Below are 20,206 nucleotides of genomic sequence, written 5' to 3'. Positions count from 1 at the left end.
ACCGCACGCATAGCCTGCGGAACTCCTTACCACAAGGTTTGAAGCACAAAGCGGGACTCGAGAAAGGCCCGTCTGTGTATATGGATGCGGTGACGTCTGTTGTTACATGAGACTGGTTTAAAAAACCCATGAGGACAGGCTGTGCCAAGCTCTAACGGAACGGAAGAAGGAACCGGTCATTTCGTTCTTGCTCCATGGGGGAGGAGGAGGAGTCGTCCCTTCATCTGAAGCAGCCGGTGCTAGTCACGGTCTGAAACCAAAGGCCAATTCTGACGCAGCCTCTGAGAATTCGCTTCCCCCGTCTGGCCTTTGCACCAAGCAGGGTGTTGTCGGGGTTATTTGCTGGCGCTTGCATCTGAAGGCGGGTGTTAAGCGACCCAGTCTGGGAAATCATCAGCGACAGCCCAAAGCAGCCCTGGGCTTAGTGAGAGATGCTACTTGCTGACACACCTGGAAATCCGGCCGTAAGCGCTGGCTCAGGATGAAGGCCCCGATCCTGCAAACGCTTTCCACGTGCTCCATTTCCCGCAGGGGACTAACCGCATGGACCTCCCTGGAGCACTTTCTCATTCCCCCTACGGTAGGAAAGGGCCGTCCCGTGTGTGTACGTCACATTTACACCGCTGGGCGGCTTAGTGGACATCGGAACAAGGCCCAATGAAAAGGCTACGGGTGTGTTTGCAGCAGCTAACTTTAAGCACCTGCCTTTGGTGCCGTTGGCTTGAGGCAGTATGGTCTAGTGGATAGAGCCCTGGGTGGGCCCCGCTGGGTGACCTTAGCAGGTCACGTCGCCTTCTGTGCCTCAGTTTCCCCCTCTGTGAAATGAAGCTAACGCTGCCGACCTTGTTTGTGAAGCACTTTGAGATCTGCTGCTGCCAAGCGCTATACCAGAGCCAGGGGGCGATATTTAATCTTCTATGTTCATGGAATTAAAAAAAGGGGACTTGAATGACCCGAAGGACTTTACAGGCCCGGGGCCAAGCAGGAGGAGGTGGCAGGTGGGTGGCATTCAGTGCATTAAAAGCAGCAGCAAGTCCCGACTCTGCCTGACTGCACCATGGGGGGGGCGGGGGGGCATGCAAGCCGATCGCCAGATTTGGCCCCCCAAAGGAGCCATTGGTCAGTTGTTATCTTGAGTTCTTTGAAAAACAAACCCAAGTGTGAACATAAGAACGGCCGTCCTGGGTCAGACCAAAGGTCCATCTAGCCCAGTAGCCTGTCTGCCGACAGTGGCCAACACCAGGTGCCCCAGAGAGGGTGGACCGAAGACAATGATCAAGCGATTTGTCTCCTGCCATCCCTCTCCAGCCTCTGACAAACAGAGTCCAGGGACACCATTTTATCCCCTGCCTAATAGCCTTTTATGGACCTAACCTCCATGAATTCAGCTTCTCTTTAAACTCTATTATAGTCCTAGCCTTCACAGCCTCCTCTGGCAAGGAGTTCCACAGGTTAACTATGCGCTGTGTGAAGAACTTTCTTTTGTTTTAAACCTGCTCCCCATTAACTTCATTTGGTGTCCTCTAGTCCTTCTATTATGGGAACTAATAAATAACTTTTCCTTATCTGCCCTCTCCACACCACTCATGATTTTATAGACCTCTATCATATCCCCCCTCACTCTCCTCTTTTCTAAACTGAAAAGTCCCAGTCGCTTTAACCTCTCTTCATATGAAGGACAGCAGCTTCCCCCTCTCACTTGCCTTGATAGGAATAGAGATGTAGCCGTGTTAGTCTGGTGTAGCTGAAACAAAGGACAGGGCATGTAGCACTTTAAAGACTAACAAGATGGTTTAGTCTACAGAGGCTTCTCTGTGAACTGTCATTCATGCTTAAATTTGACACTTTATGAATGGGGCTTAACAAAGATGCTAATTATCTCACCCATTACAACGATAGCTTCCCCAATGATCACCTCTAATATCATTAGCTCACAGATATTTACCTCCCCCCATCCCCCTCTGTTCTAAAATCTGGTTTGTCCTTTTCACTGTGTTCCCTTTGTTTGATTGTATCCTTTGGTATATATGGTTGTGTCAATTTCCTTCCACTATTTGATCTGCGGAAGTGGGTCTGGCCCACGAAAACTCATCACCTACCAACCCCTCTTGTTAGTCTTTCAAGCGCTGCATGGTCCTGTTTTTGTGTTGCCTTGCTGGGGGCCGGAGGATGCTAGCCGCCTCGTTCAAAGGACAGGGCTCCTGTTTGGCTGGCTCTAGACCCCCAAGGGAGCTTGCTGCGCCCGGGCCGAGTTTCCCTGCTCAGGTTGTTTGGATCGTTTTCCCTCCCGGGTTCCCAGCGCCTCGCTCTTGAGCAGTTTTCTCCAAGCGCCCCCGGGAGCCGAGCCGGGAGTCTGGCGTTTGGGCAGGCTCTGATCCTACTCAAAGGGGGTCCCCGCAGCCCTGCCCGGCCCGGGCCGTGCGCACCAAGCTCTCCGCACAACAGAGGGGTGCAATGAAATAGACGGGCTCCCCCCCCCATGTCTCTGCGCCAAGCTCCTGCCGCAGGTGCCGAACGCCGCGTCCCCGCCTCGCTCCCCTTCGATCGCGTCTCCGATTTCTCGGGAACCCCTCTCCCCGGGCGCTCTGCTCCTGCCTCCCGGGAGGGCTGGGCCGAAGGGGGCGCGGCTCCTCCTCCCGCGGAGCCCTTTAAACGCCGCGGAGGCAGCTCTGGGGCTGCGGGAGGACCGTCTCCTTCGGGCCGGGCGCTGGCCTCTCCGGAGCGCAGCGGCGCTTCGTGCGCTTCCCTTTGAGGAACTCCCGGCCGGGCGGGGATCCAGGGGGACTCCCGGGAGGCTGCCTGGCTCCCCACTGAGCGCCTCGGGAAGGGGAGGTGTCCAGCGCGCTGGCCCCGGGAGCAGGCGATGAGAGCGGAGCGGAGCCGGGCGAGAGGCTGCAGCGTCCCCGATGGCGGCGTGGCGGCTCCTCTGGGCCGTGCTCCTGCGCTCGGGGCTCGGGGGCGCGGCGCGGCGGCCTTGCACAGGTAGGGGCTGCGGGGCGCGGGGCCGGGCGCGTGCACAGGCTCGGAGAATGGCAGGGTCCGGCCCCGTCTAGCCCAGAGGGGGCAACAGGGATCCCCCCACGCGGGTGGCTCCGGCCGCGAGGGCCCTGGCCAATCAGGGCTGGGGGGCGGGGGAGCGCACAAAGCTCCCTCCACCCGCAAGGAGCACGCGGTGCTTAGACGCGCCACATGCTCCTGGCAGGGCAGGAGGAAACTTCACGTGCTGCCCCGCCCCCAAACCCTGATTGGCCAGGGGGCAGAAAGGGGAGCACACAGTCTCCTCCCACCCCAGACTCTCTGGGGAGGGGGCCAAGACTTCCTGCCCTCCCCCACCCCCGGCCTGCAGGGGAGGAAGCCGGGATGCATCCTGACCCCTCCCTTCCACTCGAGGTCCCGCCTCTTCCGGTGCTGCCCAGGTGTCTGAAGTGGCCCCCAGCAAAAAATGCTTGGCCAGCCCGATCTAGCCCGGCCCGGCCCGGCGTCTGGCTCACCTGCTCTTCCATCTCTCCAGGGATGGGGATCCCACAATACGTCCAACCGAAACCTCCCTGGCTGCCGTGTAAACCCATTGCCCCTTGGCCTGTCCTCAGAGGCCAAGGGGAACAATCCGCCCCCTCCTGGCGACAGAAGCAACGAGCAGCCGTCTGGGGAGACAGGCGACCCACCCTCCAACCGCTGCACTCAGCACGGCCCTTCCACAACCGTGTCAAACATCCCTGCTCTGGCCGGGGCGGGGCGGTGGGACTGGCCCCAGCGTGGGGCAGCTGTTGAAAATGCCCGCTGCCCCTCCGTTTGTCTAAGCAGAGGCCGATGGAGCGGAGCTGAGGGACCGGCTGGGCCTGCTGTGGGCTCTGCCGCTTGCTCGCGATGACTCGATCCCGCTGCGAAGGGGCTGGCTTGGGCGCCGGGCCGGGCACCGTGAGGACTAGCGCCGGCCCGGCCGTTCCGCCAACAGGCTCCGCTGGGAGCCAGGCAGGCCGGGCCTGGAGAGTTCCCGGGCTGCAGACGAGGCGGCCAGTGGCTGCGGGGATTGAATCTGCCCTTAGCGCCGTGCGCGAGGGCTGGAAGCACGGGACAGGGGACCTGCCGGCCTCCTGGATTTGCTGGCGTGAGAGGGGCTTCATGGGGGCCAGCCAGAGCCCTCTGAGACCCCCCAATGTACTCCATCCGGAACGGTCGTCATAGCAACCTGCCTGGGGGCCCCTCACTGATGGTTGATCCTCACGGTCCTGGGGGGGGGAGGGTCCCCGTTTAGTAGCCAGGGAACTGAGGCACAGGGCAGTCCGGGGGGGAGGTGGGAGTGTAAGCCGGGTCTCCCTCTTGCTGCCGGCCGGGCCTAGTTCCAGTTCCTCCGGCCTGCCATGGGTGGCGGGACTTGGGCAGGGGCCGAGGGGTGTGCAGGAGGGGTGTGCAGGAGGGCTGGGGACTCTGGCTGTGGGGGGCAGCAGGGCAGAGTGTGGGGGTGGGAGGGGTAAGAACTAGCGCCGGCGATGGAGCCGAGACGGGGCCTGTGGCTGGGAAGCGGAGCTGGGCAAGGGCAGACTGGAGCTGAGAGAAACGGGGAGCTGGGGGGGGGGGGACAGGCCATGCTGGAGGAGGGGCAGGGGGTGGGAGCAGGGCTGGCAGCGCTTTGGGGTCAGGGTGATCCCTCCCCCTCAGCAGGAGGCAAAGGGGAGGCCAAGCGTTCCTGCTTTGCCAGTGGGGCTTGGCGGTGCGTTCCCTCCAGCCAGGCCCCGGCAGTGCCCCCGGCTCAGCAGTGCCCCATAGCTGGGTGAGGGGCGGAGATGGAGGTGTCTGCTCCCGTCCCGGCTCCTCAGCTCGACGCCCCATCGCCTCCTGGCTCCCCGGGCGGGCTGGGCTCAGTGTCGGCTGCAGCCAGGCTGCCGTTGGGGGCCTGGAGGGAGGGGAGCGCCCCGCAGCCTGGGCTGGCTGTTAGGTTAGGGGAGCGCAGCCCAGGGGACGCTTGCTCTGCCCATCCAAAGAGCCCCACAAGGCGCTGCTGGCCGAAAGGGCGAGTGGCCCCCCCCCCCCCGTGCAGGCCAGAGTGGATCCGGGGGCACCGGGCATTGGGAAGGGCCGGTCTGAGGTGGGGCTGAGCCCTGTGCCCAGAGCAGGCTGTGCCATTGAACCTGTCTCCACGGGTTCACCCCCAGCCCCGGGAAGAGGGTCGACTCCCCTTCCGGCTGGGCTTCCCCGTTCCTTTGCCACAGCCCTGCGGGAGTCAGTCCTCCCTGCCCGCAAGCCCGAGCCTGCGGCGTGAATCACAGTGCGGAGCGTTACCCTCGTGAGGTGCTTCACGGGCACCCAGCCCCCTCCCAACAGCCCCGGGAGGTACCTAAGGAGGGGCTGTTACCCTCATGCCTCAGCGGGGGAAACTGAGGCAGGGATTGTTTTGCCTGAGGTCACAGGGAAGCCGGTGTCAGAGCCAGGCTCAGGCTCCATTCCTGCCTCTCCGGGCTGGGCATGTGGCACAGGGACGTGCTGCTCCTGAGGCTTTTACCCGCCGCTCCCATGGCGGCCGAGGGTGGTGCCTGGGAGCAGGGTGCCCCCAGGAGCTGGGTGCCGATTACGCACCCCCCCTCATCCGCCTCCCACCCAGAGCCCGCAGCACCCAGCCTTGCCCGGAAAGTTCATAATCCGGCATTCCCTGGGTGGTCGGGTTAAAGACGGTCACGTGTGGTTCTGCTGTTAGAGAAGGGTCTGCCGTATTTGCCACACACCAGTCCGCAAGGGGAATCCGAAATATTGAATGGCTGCTCGCAAAGGAGGCATCCTCCAGCGTGTGCACTGCAGGGGGCGGGGTGCCTGTGGGAAAAAACCCACCGTGCGCTCGTCTCACGAAAGCCCGTACCATAATGCGCCCACACGAGGGGTGGCTCAGCCAACACCAATCCCAGCGTTCCCGAACGTTTGAGTCCGTGACTTTGCAACCGGACTAGTCTGCGTTGCATGCAGATGTGTAAGAGTCTAATCAAGAACCCTTCTAACGAGGTCGTTTGAAGCACGCCCAACCCCCGCGGTTTGGAATGTCTATTCTGGGCAAGTTTTTTCCAAAGTGCAACTTTGCCTCCTGATTTGGACCGGAAGCCGAGATAGCAAGTTCTGAATTTCCCTGGACGGAGATTGTGGTTTCTGGGCAGCTCTGACGTTTCCATGGTGGGCTCTTTAAGGTAGGGACCATCCCTGTGGCGTGTTTGTGCAGGTGTGTGCGCACAGGGATAGGCCCAGAGCCAGGACGGAGACCACTAGGGGTCGCTGTAATACAAATAAGGCAGCTTCTTTCCGGGCTGTGAATTTCTGTTTTAGTTACAAAAATCTCCTTGGGGACTGGTTGTACGAGGGGTCGAGGCAGCCGTGTTGGTCCCAGAGTTTTAGTGACACAAGAGAGGGGGGGTAAGGCCGTGTATTTTATTGGACCCAAGTTCTGCTGGCGAGACAGACAAAAAATGCCAGTAAAAGACATTCCCTCCCCCTTCTTGTCTCGCAGAAATGAGCAGGCTGTTTGAGTGCAGGCAGTATTGGTTGTCTGCGCTGGCAGCCACGGCTACGCATAGAATAGCACTTTTAGCCAATCCCGGATGCACTGAGATACACCAGTTTTCTCAGAGAGGTGGCTGTGTTAGTCTGTATCTTCAAAAACAACCTGTGGCACCTTAGAGACCAAGGCTGCGTCTACACTGGCAAGATTTTGCGCGAATACTTTTAATGGAAGAGTTTTTCCATTAAAAGTATTTGCACAAGAGAGCGTCTCTACTGGCATGTGCTTTTGCGCAAGAGCATCCATGCCAGTGTAGACGCTCTCTTGTGCAAGAAAGCGCCAATGGCCATTTTAGCCATCGGGCTTTCTTGCGCAAGAAATTAACGTTGCCTGTCTACACTGGCCTCTTGCGCAAGAGGGCTTATCCCTGAGCGGGAGCGTCAGAGTATTTGCACAAGAAACCCTGACTTTGTACATTACAACATCACTGTTCTTGTGCAAATAATCGCGGCCAGTGTAGACAGGCGGCAAGATTTTCGCAAAAGCAACTGCTTTTGCACAAAATCTTGCCAATGTAGACACAGCCCAACAGATTTATTAGGGCATCAGCTTTCCTGGGTAAAACCCACTTCATCAGATGAATTGGAGTGAAAGTTACAGAGGGAGGGGGATATATAAGGACAACAAAAGAAAGAAGTGACTTGTGTTAACAAAGCTAATCAGTCAGGGTGGAAGTGGCTCATTCACAGCGACTGAAGTGGAAATGTGAATATCAAGAGAGGGGGAATTTGCCTTTGTAGTGCGTTAACCCGTTAATAGGAATCTTAATTGGTAGATGCACTACAAAGGCAGTTTCTCTTCTCTTGATATTCACATCCCCACATTAACTGCTGTGAATGAGCCACTTCCACCCTGACTCGATTAGTTTCGTTAACACACATAACTTCTTTCTTTTGTTGTCCTTATCTATCCCCCTGCCTCTGTAACTTCCGCTCCATGCACCCGATGAAGTGGCTTTTGACCTATGAATGCTGATGCCCTAATAAATCTGTGAGTCTCTAAGGTGCCAGAAGGCTACCTATTTCCTGGTAAGGCTAATCAGACGTATCTGTGCACTGCTCACACCGCGGAGAGTATAGCGCTGTTCTCTTTGGCTGCAGGTCAGCGGTTGCTCCTCCGCTTCCAAGATTTCTAGATCTTCACACTGGTCAAATGGCTCAAAACTGCCCCAGGTGCTGCTATAATGTTAATGAGGTTTGGGGTAATTACCAGCTGGGCTTTAATCATTAACAGGGTCTGCAAGGTGGGAACTGAACCAAACCATAAATCCCGTTTCATTGAAGATTGAGGTGGTGGGAGGGTAGTTTTGATCCCCCCGCCGCGGGACCTGACAGCCTTGGACACGCATGCTATGTCGGCACCTGCTGGCTTCTTCGGCAACTCCCAGTATCGGCCTGGCGGCTGGCTCCGTTCCTGTTGATGTCCGGGGGCATTTTACCCCTGGCTTCGAGAGAAGTTGTTAGGTCACCACGGAGCCCGCTCTACCGCTAGGTCCAACTGGGCCTGCTGGCTCACTTTTATTCATTTTTTAACTGAATAGATTTTCTGGCCAGAAAAAGCATTTTTCAGTGATCCAAAACCATTTGTGCGCTGGGGTCAAAGTCAGCAGATGGGTTTTGGCCAAAGAGAGAAAAATGAACTTAAAAAAAAATCGATAGCTTTCCCGTTAACCATTTGGAAACACCTTGTTTGGCCTTTTCATTGTGATCGGGGGTTTTGAATTCAAATGTGGTCAATTAAAACAGCCAGAAAAAGGGTGAGCAACACCTGAAAACAACCAATTTGCAATGAAAACCTCAACTGATTCAACTCAGGTGATTCAAAGCCCGTGTTTTGATTTGACAGAAAAGTTTTTAAATTGTTTTTTAATGGAACCCGATTTTTTTAAAAATGTCTGGTTGGGTTCCCAAATGAAAAAATCCATTTATCTGCTGAGCTGTAGTGATCTTCATGCAACCGACAAGGGTCATGGGCAACCTGAGTGATGTGGCTCTGTGATTCCTTTGCCACAGACTTGCGCCCTCTGGATATTCTCTCGGAGGTGGTTCCAGCTAATGGTGTCAGTAGTGGGATCCGAATGCTCCAAGTGCAGGGGGCCCGTGGGTTTCAGTTCTCTGCATCAGCACACCAGGCCCTGAGCTTCCCAGCTTCCCAGATTTTCCTCTACTGTGACCTTTTCCCAGAGGAGTTCTCCATCATCATCACCCTGAACGTCCTCAGCGCCCCATCAAAGGTAAACACGCTCCACGCCCTGGAGAAGGGCCTGCGCCAGAGCCCTGGGTGTGGATACCCCCCTCCATTTGGAGAAATGGTTGGGACCCGGATTGCACTCAAGTGTGTTAGCTACAAGCTCCTCCGTCCTGCGTGTGAGCTGTCAGCTCCGCAGTGCAATCAGTGACCAAACAGGTTTGCACGTGTGGTCTTCCCAGGCAGCCTCATGCTGACGTCGGTACTAGCCCTTTCCCCGCTCTTTCAGAAAATGGAGTACATCTTTACCGTGGTGAGGGAGGAGAGCCACATGGAGCTGGTTGGGCTCAGCTACTCGCGGAACAAACTCCACTTCCTCTTCTGGAGCAGAGAGCTCTCCGGCGGCCGGGAGACCCGGGTCACCTTCCACGGCGTCTCCTTCTCCGACGGCCAGTGGCACACGCTCGTCTTGGCCGTGTCCGGGCAATTCTTCTCTCTGACCGTGGACTGCAGTGACCCCATTGACGGGTATGTACCGGGCGTGCGATTCTGGGGGGCTGCCTGGCTGGTGGCTGGCGGGGGGAGGTGCAAGCTCCTGAGATATGGGCGCTCTGCGGGCTTTGCTGTTGCTCTGCCTGCTCCTGCTAGCTCGGCCCGGCACCCCTAACAAAGCAGGGTCTGTCCTGTCCGTGCACTTGGGGAGGGAGCCCTGGAAAACAGCATCCTGCTCCGGCTGTCACCAGCCTGGTGTCTCCCAAGGGTGCCCAGCAACATCGGCCATTTTTCTGAGGACTCTGCCCCATGGCGGGAGCCAGGCCTCTTGCTCCTGGGGGGTAACCTGCCTTCCCTGAGAGCAGCTCTACAAAGCTGCCTCCAGGACGGAGAACGCCTCAGGTTCACGGGCTCCCGTTTCCACCAGGGGGATGGAAAGAACCGAGCTGGCTGGAGTTCCCTCGTGCTGAGGCCGTGGCTGTCAGTCGCCCTGGAGGGGTGCCTGGGGCAGGCAGGAGGGGGCAGCGGGGCGGCATTGGCAGGGGATGCTGGGTAGGGATGGGGAGACGTTTTGGGAGTGGGGAGGCGGGGAACAGAGAAAAGAAGGCGTCTCCTTGCCTTCATCTCTCCGCCCCCCCCTCCCCCCGGCTCCGCATCCCCGTTGTCTTGTGCCTTCCGTCTGTATTTCAGTCCCGGCATCCGGTGCGCTGAGCGGCGTCGGGGCTGGTTGGGGAAATGTCCCCAAAAGCCCCTCAAACATGAGGTTGCGTTGGACAAGGACTCTATTTCCGCCCCGAAATGCCTGCGTTCGAGCCGTTCCTTGGAAAAATCCCCAATGTTTCATTGGGAAAGAGCGGGGGAGGAGGGAATCCCTCCTACTCTTAGTGCGCCCCCCAAGGAAAAAGAGGGCACGGAAAAGTGTGTGAGAATGCGGGAACACGTTTGGCCTCAAAACCAATTCTTACCAAAATTCTGCTTTCGGTTTGCAACTTGTCCTAGAAAAGTGGAAACCCGGAGCCGAGCGGCACGGGGGACAAAGCAAAGCTGTTCGTGTTCTTTCCAACGGTTTGCAAGCCCCACAAAATGTGCAACACCCGGCTATGGGATTAGCCCGTGCCAAGGGGGGGCTGCTGGGGCGAGGGGCCTTTGGGTGCTCCTGCGGTGTACGCGCTACAGAATAATCACCAAATCTCGCTGCCTGCTTGGCTCCGCTGTCTGGGGGCTTTAGGGTGAGACGGGTCCACCCTCAGCCCCCCCTTTGCGGAGAGCAGTTGTGGGACTCGGGGGGGAGGTACTGACCCAGTAGAAGATCTGCGGGAGCTGTACTCTCCCGGGAAGGAAGAGGATAATCTGGGGCACCCAGTGTTACAAACGGAGAGAGAGGTGTTGAGGAGCAGACGTTAGCTCAGTATCTCTTCTCCTCACGGGAACTTGCTAACGTCCCGCATAAGCGGCTTGTTATTGGAAAAGCCCCTGGATGTTCTGTCCCGATCCAAGTGAGACCCTGTTCTCCCCCGAAGCCCAAAGGCGGCATCTTTGTAACCAAGAAGAGGAAATCCTTTCATGATTCTCCCAGGATTACCCTGTGGAACTCCCTGCCACATGAAAGCGTCACAGAGACAAAAGTCTCTTACTAGGAATCAAGTACATCCTGGCCACTGCCTGAGGCAGGATACCAGGGTAGGTGAGCCCTGATCTGTGTTCCTGTTTGTGTCCCTAGCAGCTGGGAGCCGTAACTAGCTCTTGTCGCCGGGGAGTTCCATGAGGTTAGCTGCTCTGTGCTCATGCGTCTCTTGCTGTAACCACTGCAGGGTGGCGGACAGGCCCTTCCCCGCGTCCTTGGCCACGGAGGGATCCCGTTTCTACGTTGGCAGCAGGCGGAGGAGGAAAGGGCTGTTCACGGTAAGGGTCTCTCGGGGCGTGGGGTTGGCTCGGTGCGCTGGGAACTCGGATCTCAGAGACACGTTGGCTCCGGCTCACGTGGGCCCGGAGAGAGAAGTCAGCAGAGACCATGGGGGGCTGTCTCTGGGCCCAACGCATCCTGGGTTGGAGACACCCCCCGTCTCAGCGAGGCTGCTCGGTGCTGTTGGTGGGGGGAGACGGCCACATACCCGAGCGTGTTTCTCTGCTGGTTTAAAGCCCCATCGTCCGAAAAGGGATCGAGCAGCCCAGGCAACACCTGATCTACAGGGGGTTTATTCCAGCTCTTCATTCGCCATCCCAGGCATCCGTCCAGCTAGGCACAGCCCTGGCCACAGAACAGAGATCCCAGGGTCCCTGCAAAGCTGATTTTAATGGCCCCCTCAGTGCTGCTCTGGGTTCTCCCCTGCGGGTGCAAGGCCTCGCCCCCAGTCTCTGGGTGGCTCTGCTAACGTCCGCCAGCCCCGGGAGATTGGTGCAGGCAGACCGTGTGGCTTCTCCACTCGCCCTGGTGTGGCTACAGAATTTGGACAGGGGCTTCCCCAGCTGCTTCTGTTCTCCGCGAGCGCTGATCTGTGCCGAGACCGCGGGCTTCTTCCCACGCAGACCTGGCCCCTGCTGGGAGGCAGCTCTGACCAATGCCGTGGAACAAGCCAGGAGACTCTGGGGTCACTTCTTAGCAGGGTAGATCCCCGTCCCGCAATTGGCAGCCTGCGGGCGGGGCTGCTGTGGACGTGGCGTGTCAGTGGTACTGTTCTGAGCATTGTGCGTATGGGTTTACCCAGATGGTTCTGTGCCCCCAACCGGAACCTGACTCCTGTTCGCTAGCTCTGGATGTTGCACTCAGCCCCCTCTTACGAACAATGGCACGAACCTGGCCACCCTTCTTTTTGGCACCGCACGGCCAACAAAAATGCAAGGGTTATTCAGTTGTGACTTGGTTTCCCAGCCGGTTCTTCTGGCTGAATGAAAACACGGTACCTGTCACACCAGTTTGCAGACACAAGCACTAGAGATCAATGAAATGACTAAGCAGGGGAATCGGTCAGCCTCTGCCTTTTGTCTCTCGTCTTGGACTGTGATTGGAAGCTCTCTGGGGCAGGAATTGACTGTTTTCTTCTGTGTTTATCCAGCACCCAGTTCTGCAGCGCTCCGAGGCATGTTTATTACCTATAAGATTTTCACCAAGAAGCCCAGATAGGAATGAGGCCTTTGTGTGTTACCAAATCTCTATCAATAATACCAAGAATTATAATAATAAACCTTCTACCGCCCACTCAATCAACAGAATATCAGACCAGTTTCGTCACAAGAAAAGAGCTTTCATGTTGTCAGTGGCTTGGTAGATAGTATTGGTTTCGTTGTCTCTATTTTGGCCTGTAAATAATTTTCATTTAAGAGGGGCTAGCAGATAGGGAAATGTCCATTAAGTGCATTTATTAATGGCCACCGAATCTTGTTTTGTCAAAGCGTTTCTCGTTTCTTTGAGGGTCGTTTTTCCTATGTGGTTTAACAGGCGAAGGGTGTAGCTGTATTGATTTGGAGTGAAATCCCCGATGCGCAGAATCGGACTCACAGACTCATCCAAGTGCAGGAGGTGGCTTCTGTTTTGGCCCAGGCGGGTTTTGTCTTTTAGGTCCGCGGGATGGTTGTTGCGTGGTAACGAAATAGACAAATCCGGAATCCCGGGCCACGCTCCCAGCTGGTCGATGTGAATGGGGCCATGCAGGGTCACCCCAGTTGGCCTGGTGTGTGGGTTTGGTCAGTGTGAGTGGCTGGAGCCAGTCCCCAGCCTGTCAGAGCCTCAGCTGGTAAATGCCCACAGGAGGGTAAGCGTGCTCTTGCTTTCTAAAGACCGTTTCCTTGCTCGGATGAGTAGCAAGGCCAGAGGAGGAAAATCTCCGGCCGTAGAACCGGCAGCAGCTGCCCCAGCCCGGTGGGGGGGTGTTGGGCCCAGCTGCTGCTGTGCTCAAACAATGCGCTTCGGGGGACGATGTTCAGAGGCGGGTCACCGACTAATCGTGTCGTTGATCCAATCGATGACACAATTGGTTGATTAGGGAAGGCGCTCAGTCCCGGCTCATGCCACCCCCGCTGCGGCTCTGCAGCTTCAATGTAGTAGGAGCCGGGCGTGCTGATAGAGGCAGCAGCATGGGGCAGGCAGGTGGCACGGTGCTGGGGGGAGCCGGCTTTTAAGCACCAGCTTCTGTTCCTCATCCCCCCCCCCCTTGCTGCCTCTGATTCAGAGGCAGCAAGGGGGGGGGAAGCGAGTAGTTGACTTGGTTTAAGCTGATCGGGTAGTTGACTACTCTAGTGGCCACTCCCTGGGGTGGCGGTGGGGGTTGTGCCCAGCCTGATGCCCACAGAAGAGGGCTCCGTGCCTCGGGGGAACTACCCCCCATTCCAGGCCACCAGCTGCAGCTTTGACCAGGCGATCCCTGGGCGTCCCCAGCTGCCTGCGAGCCTCTGAGCAAAGTGCTCCTCCCCAGAGCTGGGGGAATGTGGCCCCTGCACGGAGCCGTGCCCCTGGCTGGGGGTGTTAGCCCTCTGATGTGGGCGTGGCAAAGTGGCTGCGCTCGCCGCCAGAGCCCTCAATGCTTTTGGAAAGTCCGGCCTCAGGGTGGCGCGTTGAGTGCAGTGAGTTTGCCTCAGGCTGCAAAAGTCACTGAGGCCGCTCGTTAAAAGCTCACCAGTGCGTAAGCCGGTAGAGGGTGAAACCATCCCGGCAGTGGGGGTGGATCTGAGCGACCTCATTCCCCCCTTTCTTTTCAGGGCTTGCTAAGGCAGCTCGTGCTGCTGCCAGGCGCCGATGCGACCTCCCAGGTGTGCGCTAGCGTGAACTTGCAGCTCGCCGTGCTCTCCATCCCCCCCGCGCTGCAGGAGCGCCCCCCGACGCCGGCGAGCTCCGAGGGGCTGGACCACCCCTACGGTCAGTGACACGCGGCCGGCCGCTCGCGGGCGCTGGCAGAATATAGAGCCGATCTCGCTGCTTTGCACCCGCCTGGCGCCTGCGGCCGAGCGCACGGTGGAGGGAGAACCTTGTGTCAAAGCTGGAGCAGGTTGAGAAGCCCGGATGACTTCAGGGCGTGTCTTTCGGGGCCGCGTGTGGCCTGTTGGTCAGAGGGCTGGGGAGAGATGAGGGTTACAAATGGCGGGTTTCTCCCCTTCTGAAGGCAGGTTTGCGCCTTGTTGCCAGGATCTGATGCCACCCCGGGCAGGACAGTGTGCGGGGGCACCGTTTTTAATGCCCCCTTTCGTCTTTCTCTGTCCCGAGGACGGCGACGGGACACGCTCGCTTTTGTGTTGTGTCCAGGGGCTGACGTGCAGGTGACGCTGGGACCCCGCCCGCCCTGCGTAGAGACGGAAAAGGCCCGGCTGTGGTTTAATGCTTCGCCGAAAGGCCTCTACCTCTGTGACGGGCGCGCCTGGGTCGCCGTGCTGGAAGGTGAGGGCCATGACGGCCAGGCCACGCTGCCGCGACCGATCACAGTCGCTCCGAGGGGCGAGACTGCAGCTCCGTCAGGCTGGGACTCAGTTGTCCCCTCTGGGGAGTGGAGGGGGCGGGGAGGGCAGGCCTGACGCCTCTTCTGGAATTACGCTCAACGTTGAACTGAATTCAGTACGTTGGTCTGTTGTCTCTGAGGCAACAAACCGCTGGGTGGGGCGGGGCCCTCTAAGAGTAGGAGGAGCTTCATCGCTCCTCTACCCATGAGAAAATGGTGGCTGGGATGTTGCCAGATACTTTCACCAAAAATCCCAAACATGGCAAGAAAAAATTAGGTTAAGCGCAAAAAAAAAAAAAAAAAAAAGGCACTGTGCCTTTAAAAATCTCCTTGCTCCCCCCGGGGGAAGAATGTCCCCACCGGCCTTCCGTCCGAGAGAAACAGAAAATACTGGACATTTGACATGTCTCCGGTATTTTCTGTGCTTTTTTTGTTTTTTTTGGGGGTGGGGGGGGGTTTGGACACGGGCCACAAATAACGGCCTGTCCGGGTGAAAACTGGACACCTGTCAGTCCTAGAATTTGCTCCCCCTTTCTAGACCTGCAGAGGCCTTGGGAGCGAGTTGATTGCGCGAGGCACAGGCCGAGGAGGTTTATTGGTTCACAGGGACACAGTGCAGCGTAAGATCGATGGTAACACAGGGACCAAGAGCAGGCAGCCTTCTCCCCCCCTCTTCTGCTCTAAGATCCTTCTCTCGTCTGAGCACAGAGGAGACTGACTGTTCTCCCTACCCCCCCAGCCTGATGTCAGCCCCGCCTCTCCTTTGTCTCCCTGCCCCGGCAGGAGTTGTTATCTCAGGTGTCTGGGCCCAATACACACCTGCAGTGAGTCACGCCCAGCCTCTTCCTCCTCATGCAAAGAGTGCTGCAGGGGCTGGGGGAAACTGAGGCACACCCACCCACCCAGCACAGTACAGCAAAGAGTACATGTAACAACAGAGTGAACACATGACTACAAAAGAGGGCAACACTCGCACTATGACACCCTGTTCCATGCTGTTCACAGTCTGTGGCCATCGCTTGTCATGTCCCCACACCTGAGGCTAGACCGTGCTGGTAGAAACCACTTTCCCGTGGATTGTTAAGCCCGTGGGCACAGGGCGTTTTATTGGGCAACGCAGGGCCATCAAAGCTGTACCCTCCCATTGTATTTTGGAAGACCGTTGAATTCGGGAGGCATCGATGAGTCATTTTCCTGCCTTTTGATGATTTCTAGCCCGAGAGAGGCTGGACTACGTGGAAGAATACCAGAACTTGATGACCAACTCGGAAACGTTGGGCGTTGAGATCTTCGTCATTCCAAAGGTGGGGCTTTTTGCGGCCACAGCCAATCGGCACTCGCCCCCGGGGTCAGCTGTCTACAAATGGACAAATGGAAAATTCCTGTCTTACCAAAACATCCTCACCTCCCAAGCTCAATCCTGGTGCTATTTCACCATCGGCAACAAGGTAATTCCACGTCGGGGGTTCTTTGGGGGGCTGTGTCAGGTCGCAAGCGCTAGATGGCTTCTGACATGGGCTGGCCCAAATCTGAGTCTTGGCAGGGGACCGGTTTCAGGCTCAGAACTGTCGCTGGGGTAGCCTGGGGAAGCTCCGTTGACTTCAACAGCGTGATGCTCATGTAATGGGGCTGTCCCCAAGCCTGCGGCTAAGCTGCTACGGTACATAGACCATTGCAAAGGGAATGGTGCTTTTTGGGGCTTTGCTATTGTACAAGCAAATTGTATTCGACTCACGCTCCATAGGGAACAGATCCTCGCTGGTCTCTCCCCAGCGTCCAAAGCTCATCCCTCTGCCCTTGAATTGCTGTTCTCCGCAGCCCGCCGGCGACGTATCCGAAGTCTCCAGCCCCACGACTTTCTTCTCAGTGTCTCTAAAACCGTTGTTTGCCGCTGATTTCCGGTGGATTCTGTCTGCTCTCTGCTCAGTTGTTGCTGGGTTTCGCTCACTGTGACGGCGCGTTGGGGGTTCCCCGTCTCCTGCACCCCGAAATGGCACAAACAGACTGCACCAGCCGGTGGAATAGAGGAAGTTTATTGCCTCTCCAGGATACAGCACAGCACAGATGTAGTCTGGTCACAGAGCTGGGCTAGGATGCCTCAGGCCCCCTTTAGATGGGGGAGACAGGGCCCCTAAACTCCAGCCCCTTCTCCTAGGCTCTCCTCCATGCTCTCCCACAGTAACTAACTAAATTCCCTTCCAGCCCTGCCCCCCAGTCAGGGCAGCATCCACCTTCCTTTGTTCCTCTCCATGGGGGGTGTCTGGCCACTGGTTCAACAAGTTTGGCATTACCTTTGCATAGTGAGGTTTTCCCTGCTGGGTCTTGCTCCAGACAGCAGGGGTCACCACAGCCCAGCAAGTACCCCCACTACGTCACAGTTCTCCCCCCTCCGAGAGCGAACTGAGCAGGGTCACTCCGCTCGTGACCTAGGGAAGTTCGGGTCCTCTGCGTGGGAACCCGCCCTGGGGACATGGGTGCTCCCCTTAACTCGGGCCGGCCGTGGCGAGGCCCCACATGAGCTGGCTTCCCTCTGTCCACTCGCCGCCCCGCTCCAGGGCGACTGGCGCAGGCCTGTCCTCGGGGGTCACACCCACCCTTCCGCTGGCCTTGATCTCTGGCCAGGGTCTCTCGGGCCGGGGCCATGAGCCCAGTGAGCCTTCTCTGGACAGCCAGGGCGGCTTCCACCCCCGAAGCTCCATCCAGGGAGGTCTTCCCCTCCCATAACTCTCTCAGCAAGCCCAGAGGGTCTATCTGGGGTAGAGACCCCCAAGCCGCTTTCCTCCTGTCTTGGGCCTTCCCGCCCCTCTGGCAGGAGTCACAGGACCGGCAGTACCGCTGCACGGCTGTAAAGATTCCCGGCCAATAGAAGTGCTGGAGCAGCTTCAGCCGGGTGCTCCGGATCCCCCGGTGGCCCCCAACGGGGACATCGTGGGCCAAATACAGCAGCTTGAGGCGATACTTTCGGGGGATGACCAGCTGCCGCTGGACCCCCCATGCCCTCGCCTTCCTGGGGGGGAGCCACTCACGGAACAGGAGCCCACGCTCCCGCAGGAATCTCTCCTGGCCACCTCTCCCCCGGGGCTGAGCTGCATGGAGGCCAGCCTGGTCCCTCAGCCTCTGCAAGGAGGGGTCTGCCTGCACCTCAGCCTGGAATTCAGCTGCTGAGGCAGGGATCGGGACCTGTCCCCCACCTCTGCCTAGGTCCGGAGTCCCAGCCTGGCTGGACCCCGTGTCCACTGGGATGGGACCCTGAGGACGCTGCCCGGAGTCCTTCCCTGGACCCAGGTTGTCAGCCCCCCGCTGGCTCTGGCTCCGGGTAGTGACTAGAGCCCGCTGGGATTCATGGGGCCACTCCTCTAGGTCATTCCCCATCAGCACCTCGGTGGGCAAGTGCGGGTGCGCCCCCACTTCCTTGAGGTCCTCCTTGGCCCCCCATTTCAGATGCACCCTGGCTACAGGCACCTTAAATGGGGACCCGTCTATGCCCTTCAGGGTCAGCTGCGCGTGGGGTAGTATCCGCTCTGGGGCCACTATGTCGGATCGGGCCAGAGTCACCTCCGCCCCCGTGTCCCAGAAGCCCGTCACCTTCCTACCATCCACCTGCAGGGGTATGAGGCACTCGCTCCGCAGGGGCCGTCCTGCCCCCACCCGGTACACGGAGAAATCCGCCTCCTGAGAATCAGACCTCCCAGGGGAGGTGCACTGAGCATCCTTCCCCTCTCTCTGAGCTGAGGTTTGCCTGCCAGCCCCTGCCTCTGGGGCAGCCTGCCCTTCCTCCCGCCCCAGCCAGTTAACCCTGGAAAGTCCCCGGTCCTGGGACCTGGTGCACTGAGCCCTCTTGTGGCCTTTTTGCCCACAGCGATGGCAAGTTAGGCTTTGGGCTGTCTCTGTCCAGGCCCTGGCTGGTTCTCTGGGGTGCAGACGACCTGTTCCTTGGTCTCGCCCCGTAGTTGACTCCCTCCGTCGCTCAGCCGAGATCCGGTCTCTGCGCGGTTCCCTCTCTCTCCGGGACTCCCGTTCACACCCGGACCGGCTCTCCGTGAACTCATCCGCCAGTCTCCCGGCCTCCTGGGGGTTCTCTGGTCTCCGGTCCTTGAGCCACAGCCTCAGTTTGGGTGGGCACGCTTCATAGAACTGCTCCATCATGACCAGCTTGAGCAGCTCCTCTGCGGTCTGGGCTCCGACTCCAGACACCCACTTGCGGCAGTATTGCGCCAGGCGGGAGGCCAGGTCCACATAGGTCTCCCGTGGCCCTTTCTGTACCCCCCGGAACTTCTTCCTGTACATCTCGGGGGTCAGCCCGAACTTGTGCAGCAGGGCCTCCTTGACTCGGTTGTAATCCCCTGGCTGTAGGTCCTCCAGCTGACTGAGCACTCCGGCCGCCTCCTGGTTCAGTGCGGGGATGAGCTCCTGCAGCCAGTCAGCTGGGGGGACCCGTTGCAGTCCACAGGCCCTCTCAAAGGCACTGAGGAACCCGTCTATGTCACCCATGTCCTTCAGTTGGGCCACCACGAGCCTCTCCAAGCGTCTGGCAGTCCTGGGACCCTGGGGCCCATCCGCACTTGGCGCAGCCGGTGCCCCGCCGGTTCTCCGCTCTGCCATGGCCAGCTCATGCTGCCGCTGCCTCTCTCGATCTTGGCGCTCCTTCTCTCGATCTTGACGCTCCCTCTCTCGGTCCTGGCGGTCCTTCTCTCGGTCCTCTACTTCCAATTCCCTGATCCGCAGCTGGATCTCCAGCCGCCGCAGCTCCGCTGGGCTGGCCCCTGCCCTAGATGGGCTACGGCTTGCAGGCCTCCCGGGAGACGCTGTCTCATCTCTCCGTTGGGTTCCAGCGCTCCTCCCCCTCTCTGAGCCTGACACACTCTCAGGGGGGGTCTGGCTGCTTCCCCTGGGGACAAGATCCTGGCCCTGTGGCTGGTCATTATCTTCCAGCTGGGCAATCAGCTGGGCCTTGGTTGCTTTTCGCACAGGCAAGCCCCTCTCTCTGCACAGCCCCACCAGCTCTGCCTTCAAGAGTCGGGCGTAGGCCATCTGCCCGCTGGTCCCCTTGGTGCAGACTCACCAGTCTAGTGCTGCAGCGCCCCACGATTCCCAGGAACCGCTTCGCTCTGTCTCCAGCACGCCTGGCTCCAGGGCTCTTGCTTCTACTGCGCCTTGTCGCTTGCCGCTGGGAGCTTCATCCACGGGGTGCAGTGCATCCCACCCCTGACACCAGTGTGACGGCGCGTTGGGGGTTCCCCGTCTCCTGCACCCCGAAATGGCACAAACAGACTTCACCAGCCGGTGGAACAGAGGAAGTTTATTGCCTCTCCAGGATACAGCCCAGCACAGATGTAGTCTGGTCACAGAGCTGGGCTAGGATGCCTCAGGCCCCCTTGAGATGGGGGAGACTGGGCCCCTAAACTCCAGCCCCTTCTCCTAGGCTCTCCTCCATGCTCTCCCACAGTAACTAACTAAATTCCCTTCCAGCCCTGCCCCCCAGCCAGGGCAGCATCCACCTTCCTTTGTTCCTCTCCATGGGGGGTGTCTGGCCACTGGTTCAACAAGTTTGGCACTACCTTTGCAT

General features: G+C 58.6%; 1 protein-coding gene across 4 annotated transcripts in view; it reads left to right on the top strand.

Moving 5' to 3' along the window:
• The first annotated feature begins 2,304 nt into the window (after positions 1-2,304).
• TSPEAR (thrombospondin type laminin G domain and EAR repeats) overlaps positions 2,305-20,206 on the top strand; it is a 30,449-nt gene continuing 12,547 nt past the window's right edge. For 3 of the 4 annotated variants that reach the window (XM_075937323.1, XM_075937322.1, XM_075937325.1), the window contains exons 1-7: positions 2,305-2,982; positions 8,551-8,771; positions 9,015-9,253; positions 11,029-11,119; positions 13,910-14,066; positions 14,451-14,582; positions 15,856-16,088. In XM_075937323.1, coding sequence (XP_075793438.1) covers positions 2,907-2,982; positions 8,551-8,771; positions 9,015-9,253; positions 11,029-11,119; positions 13,910-14,066; positions 14,451-14,582; positions 15,856-16,088 — 1,149 coding nt within the window. In that variant the 5' untranslated portion in view covers positions 2,305-2,906. The remainder of the gene's footprint in view (positions 2,983-8,550; positions 8,772-9,014; positions 9,254-11,028; positions 11,120-13,909; positions 14,067-14,450; positions 14,583-15,855; positions 16,089-20,206) is intronic. The other variant, XM_075937324.1, reaches the window with a different exon arrangement.

The sequence above is a fragment of the Pelodiscus sinensis genome, chromosome 10 (assembly GCF_049634645.1).
Source record: "Pelodiscus sinensis isolate JC-2024 chromosome 10, ASM4963464v1, whole genome shotgun sequence".
NCBI classification, from domain to species: Eukaryota; Metazoa; Chordata; order Testudines; family Trionychidae; genus Pelodiscus; species Pelodiscus sinensis.
This window is presented reverse-complemented; position numbering and strand designations above follow the sequence as displayed.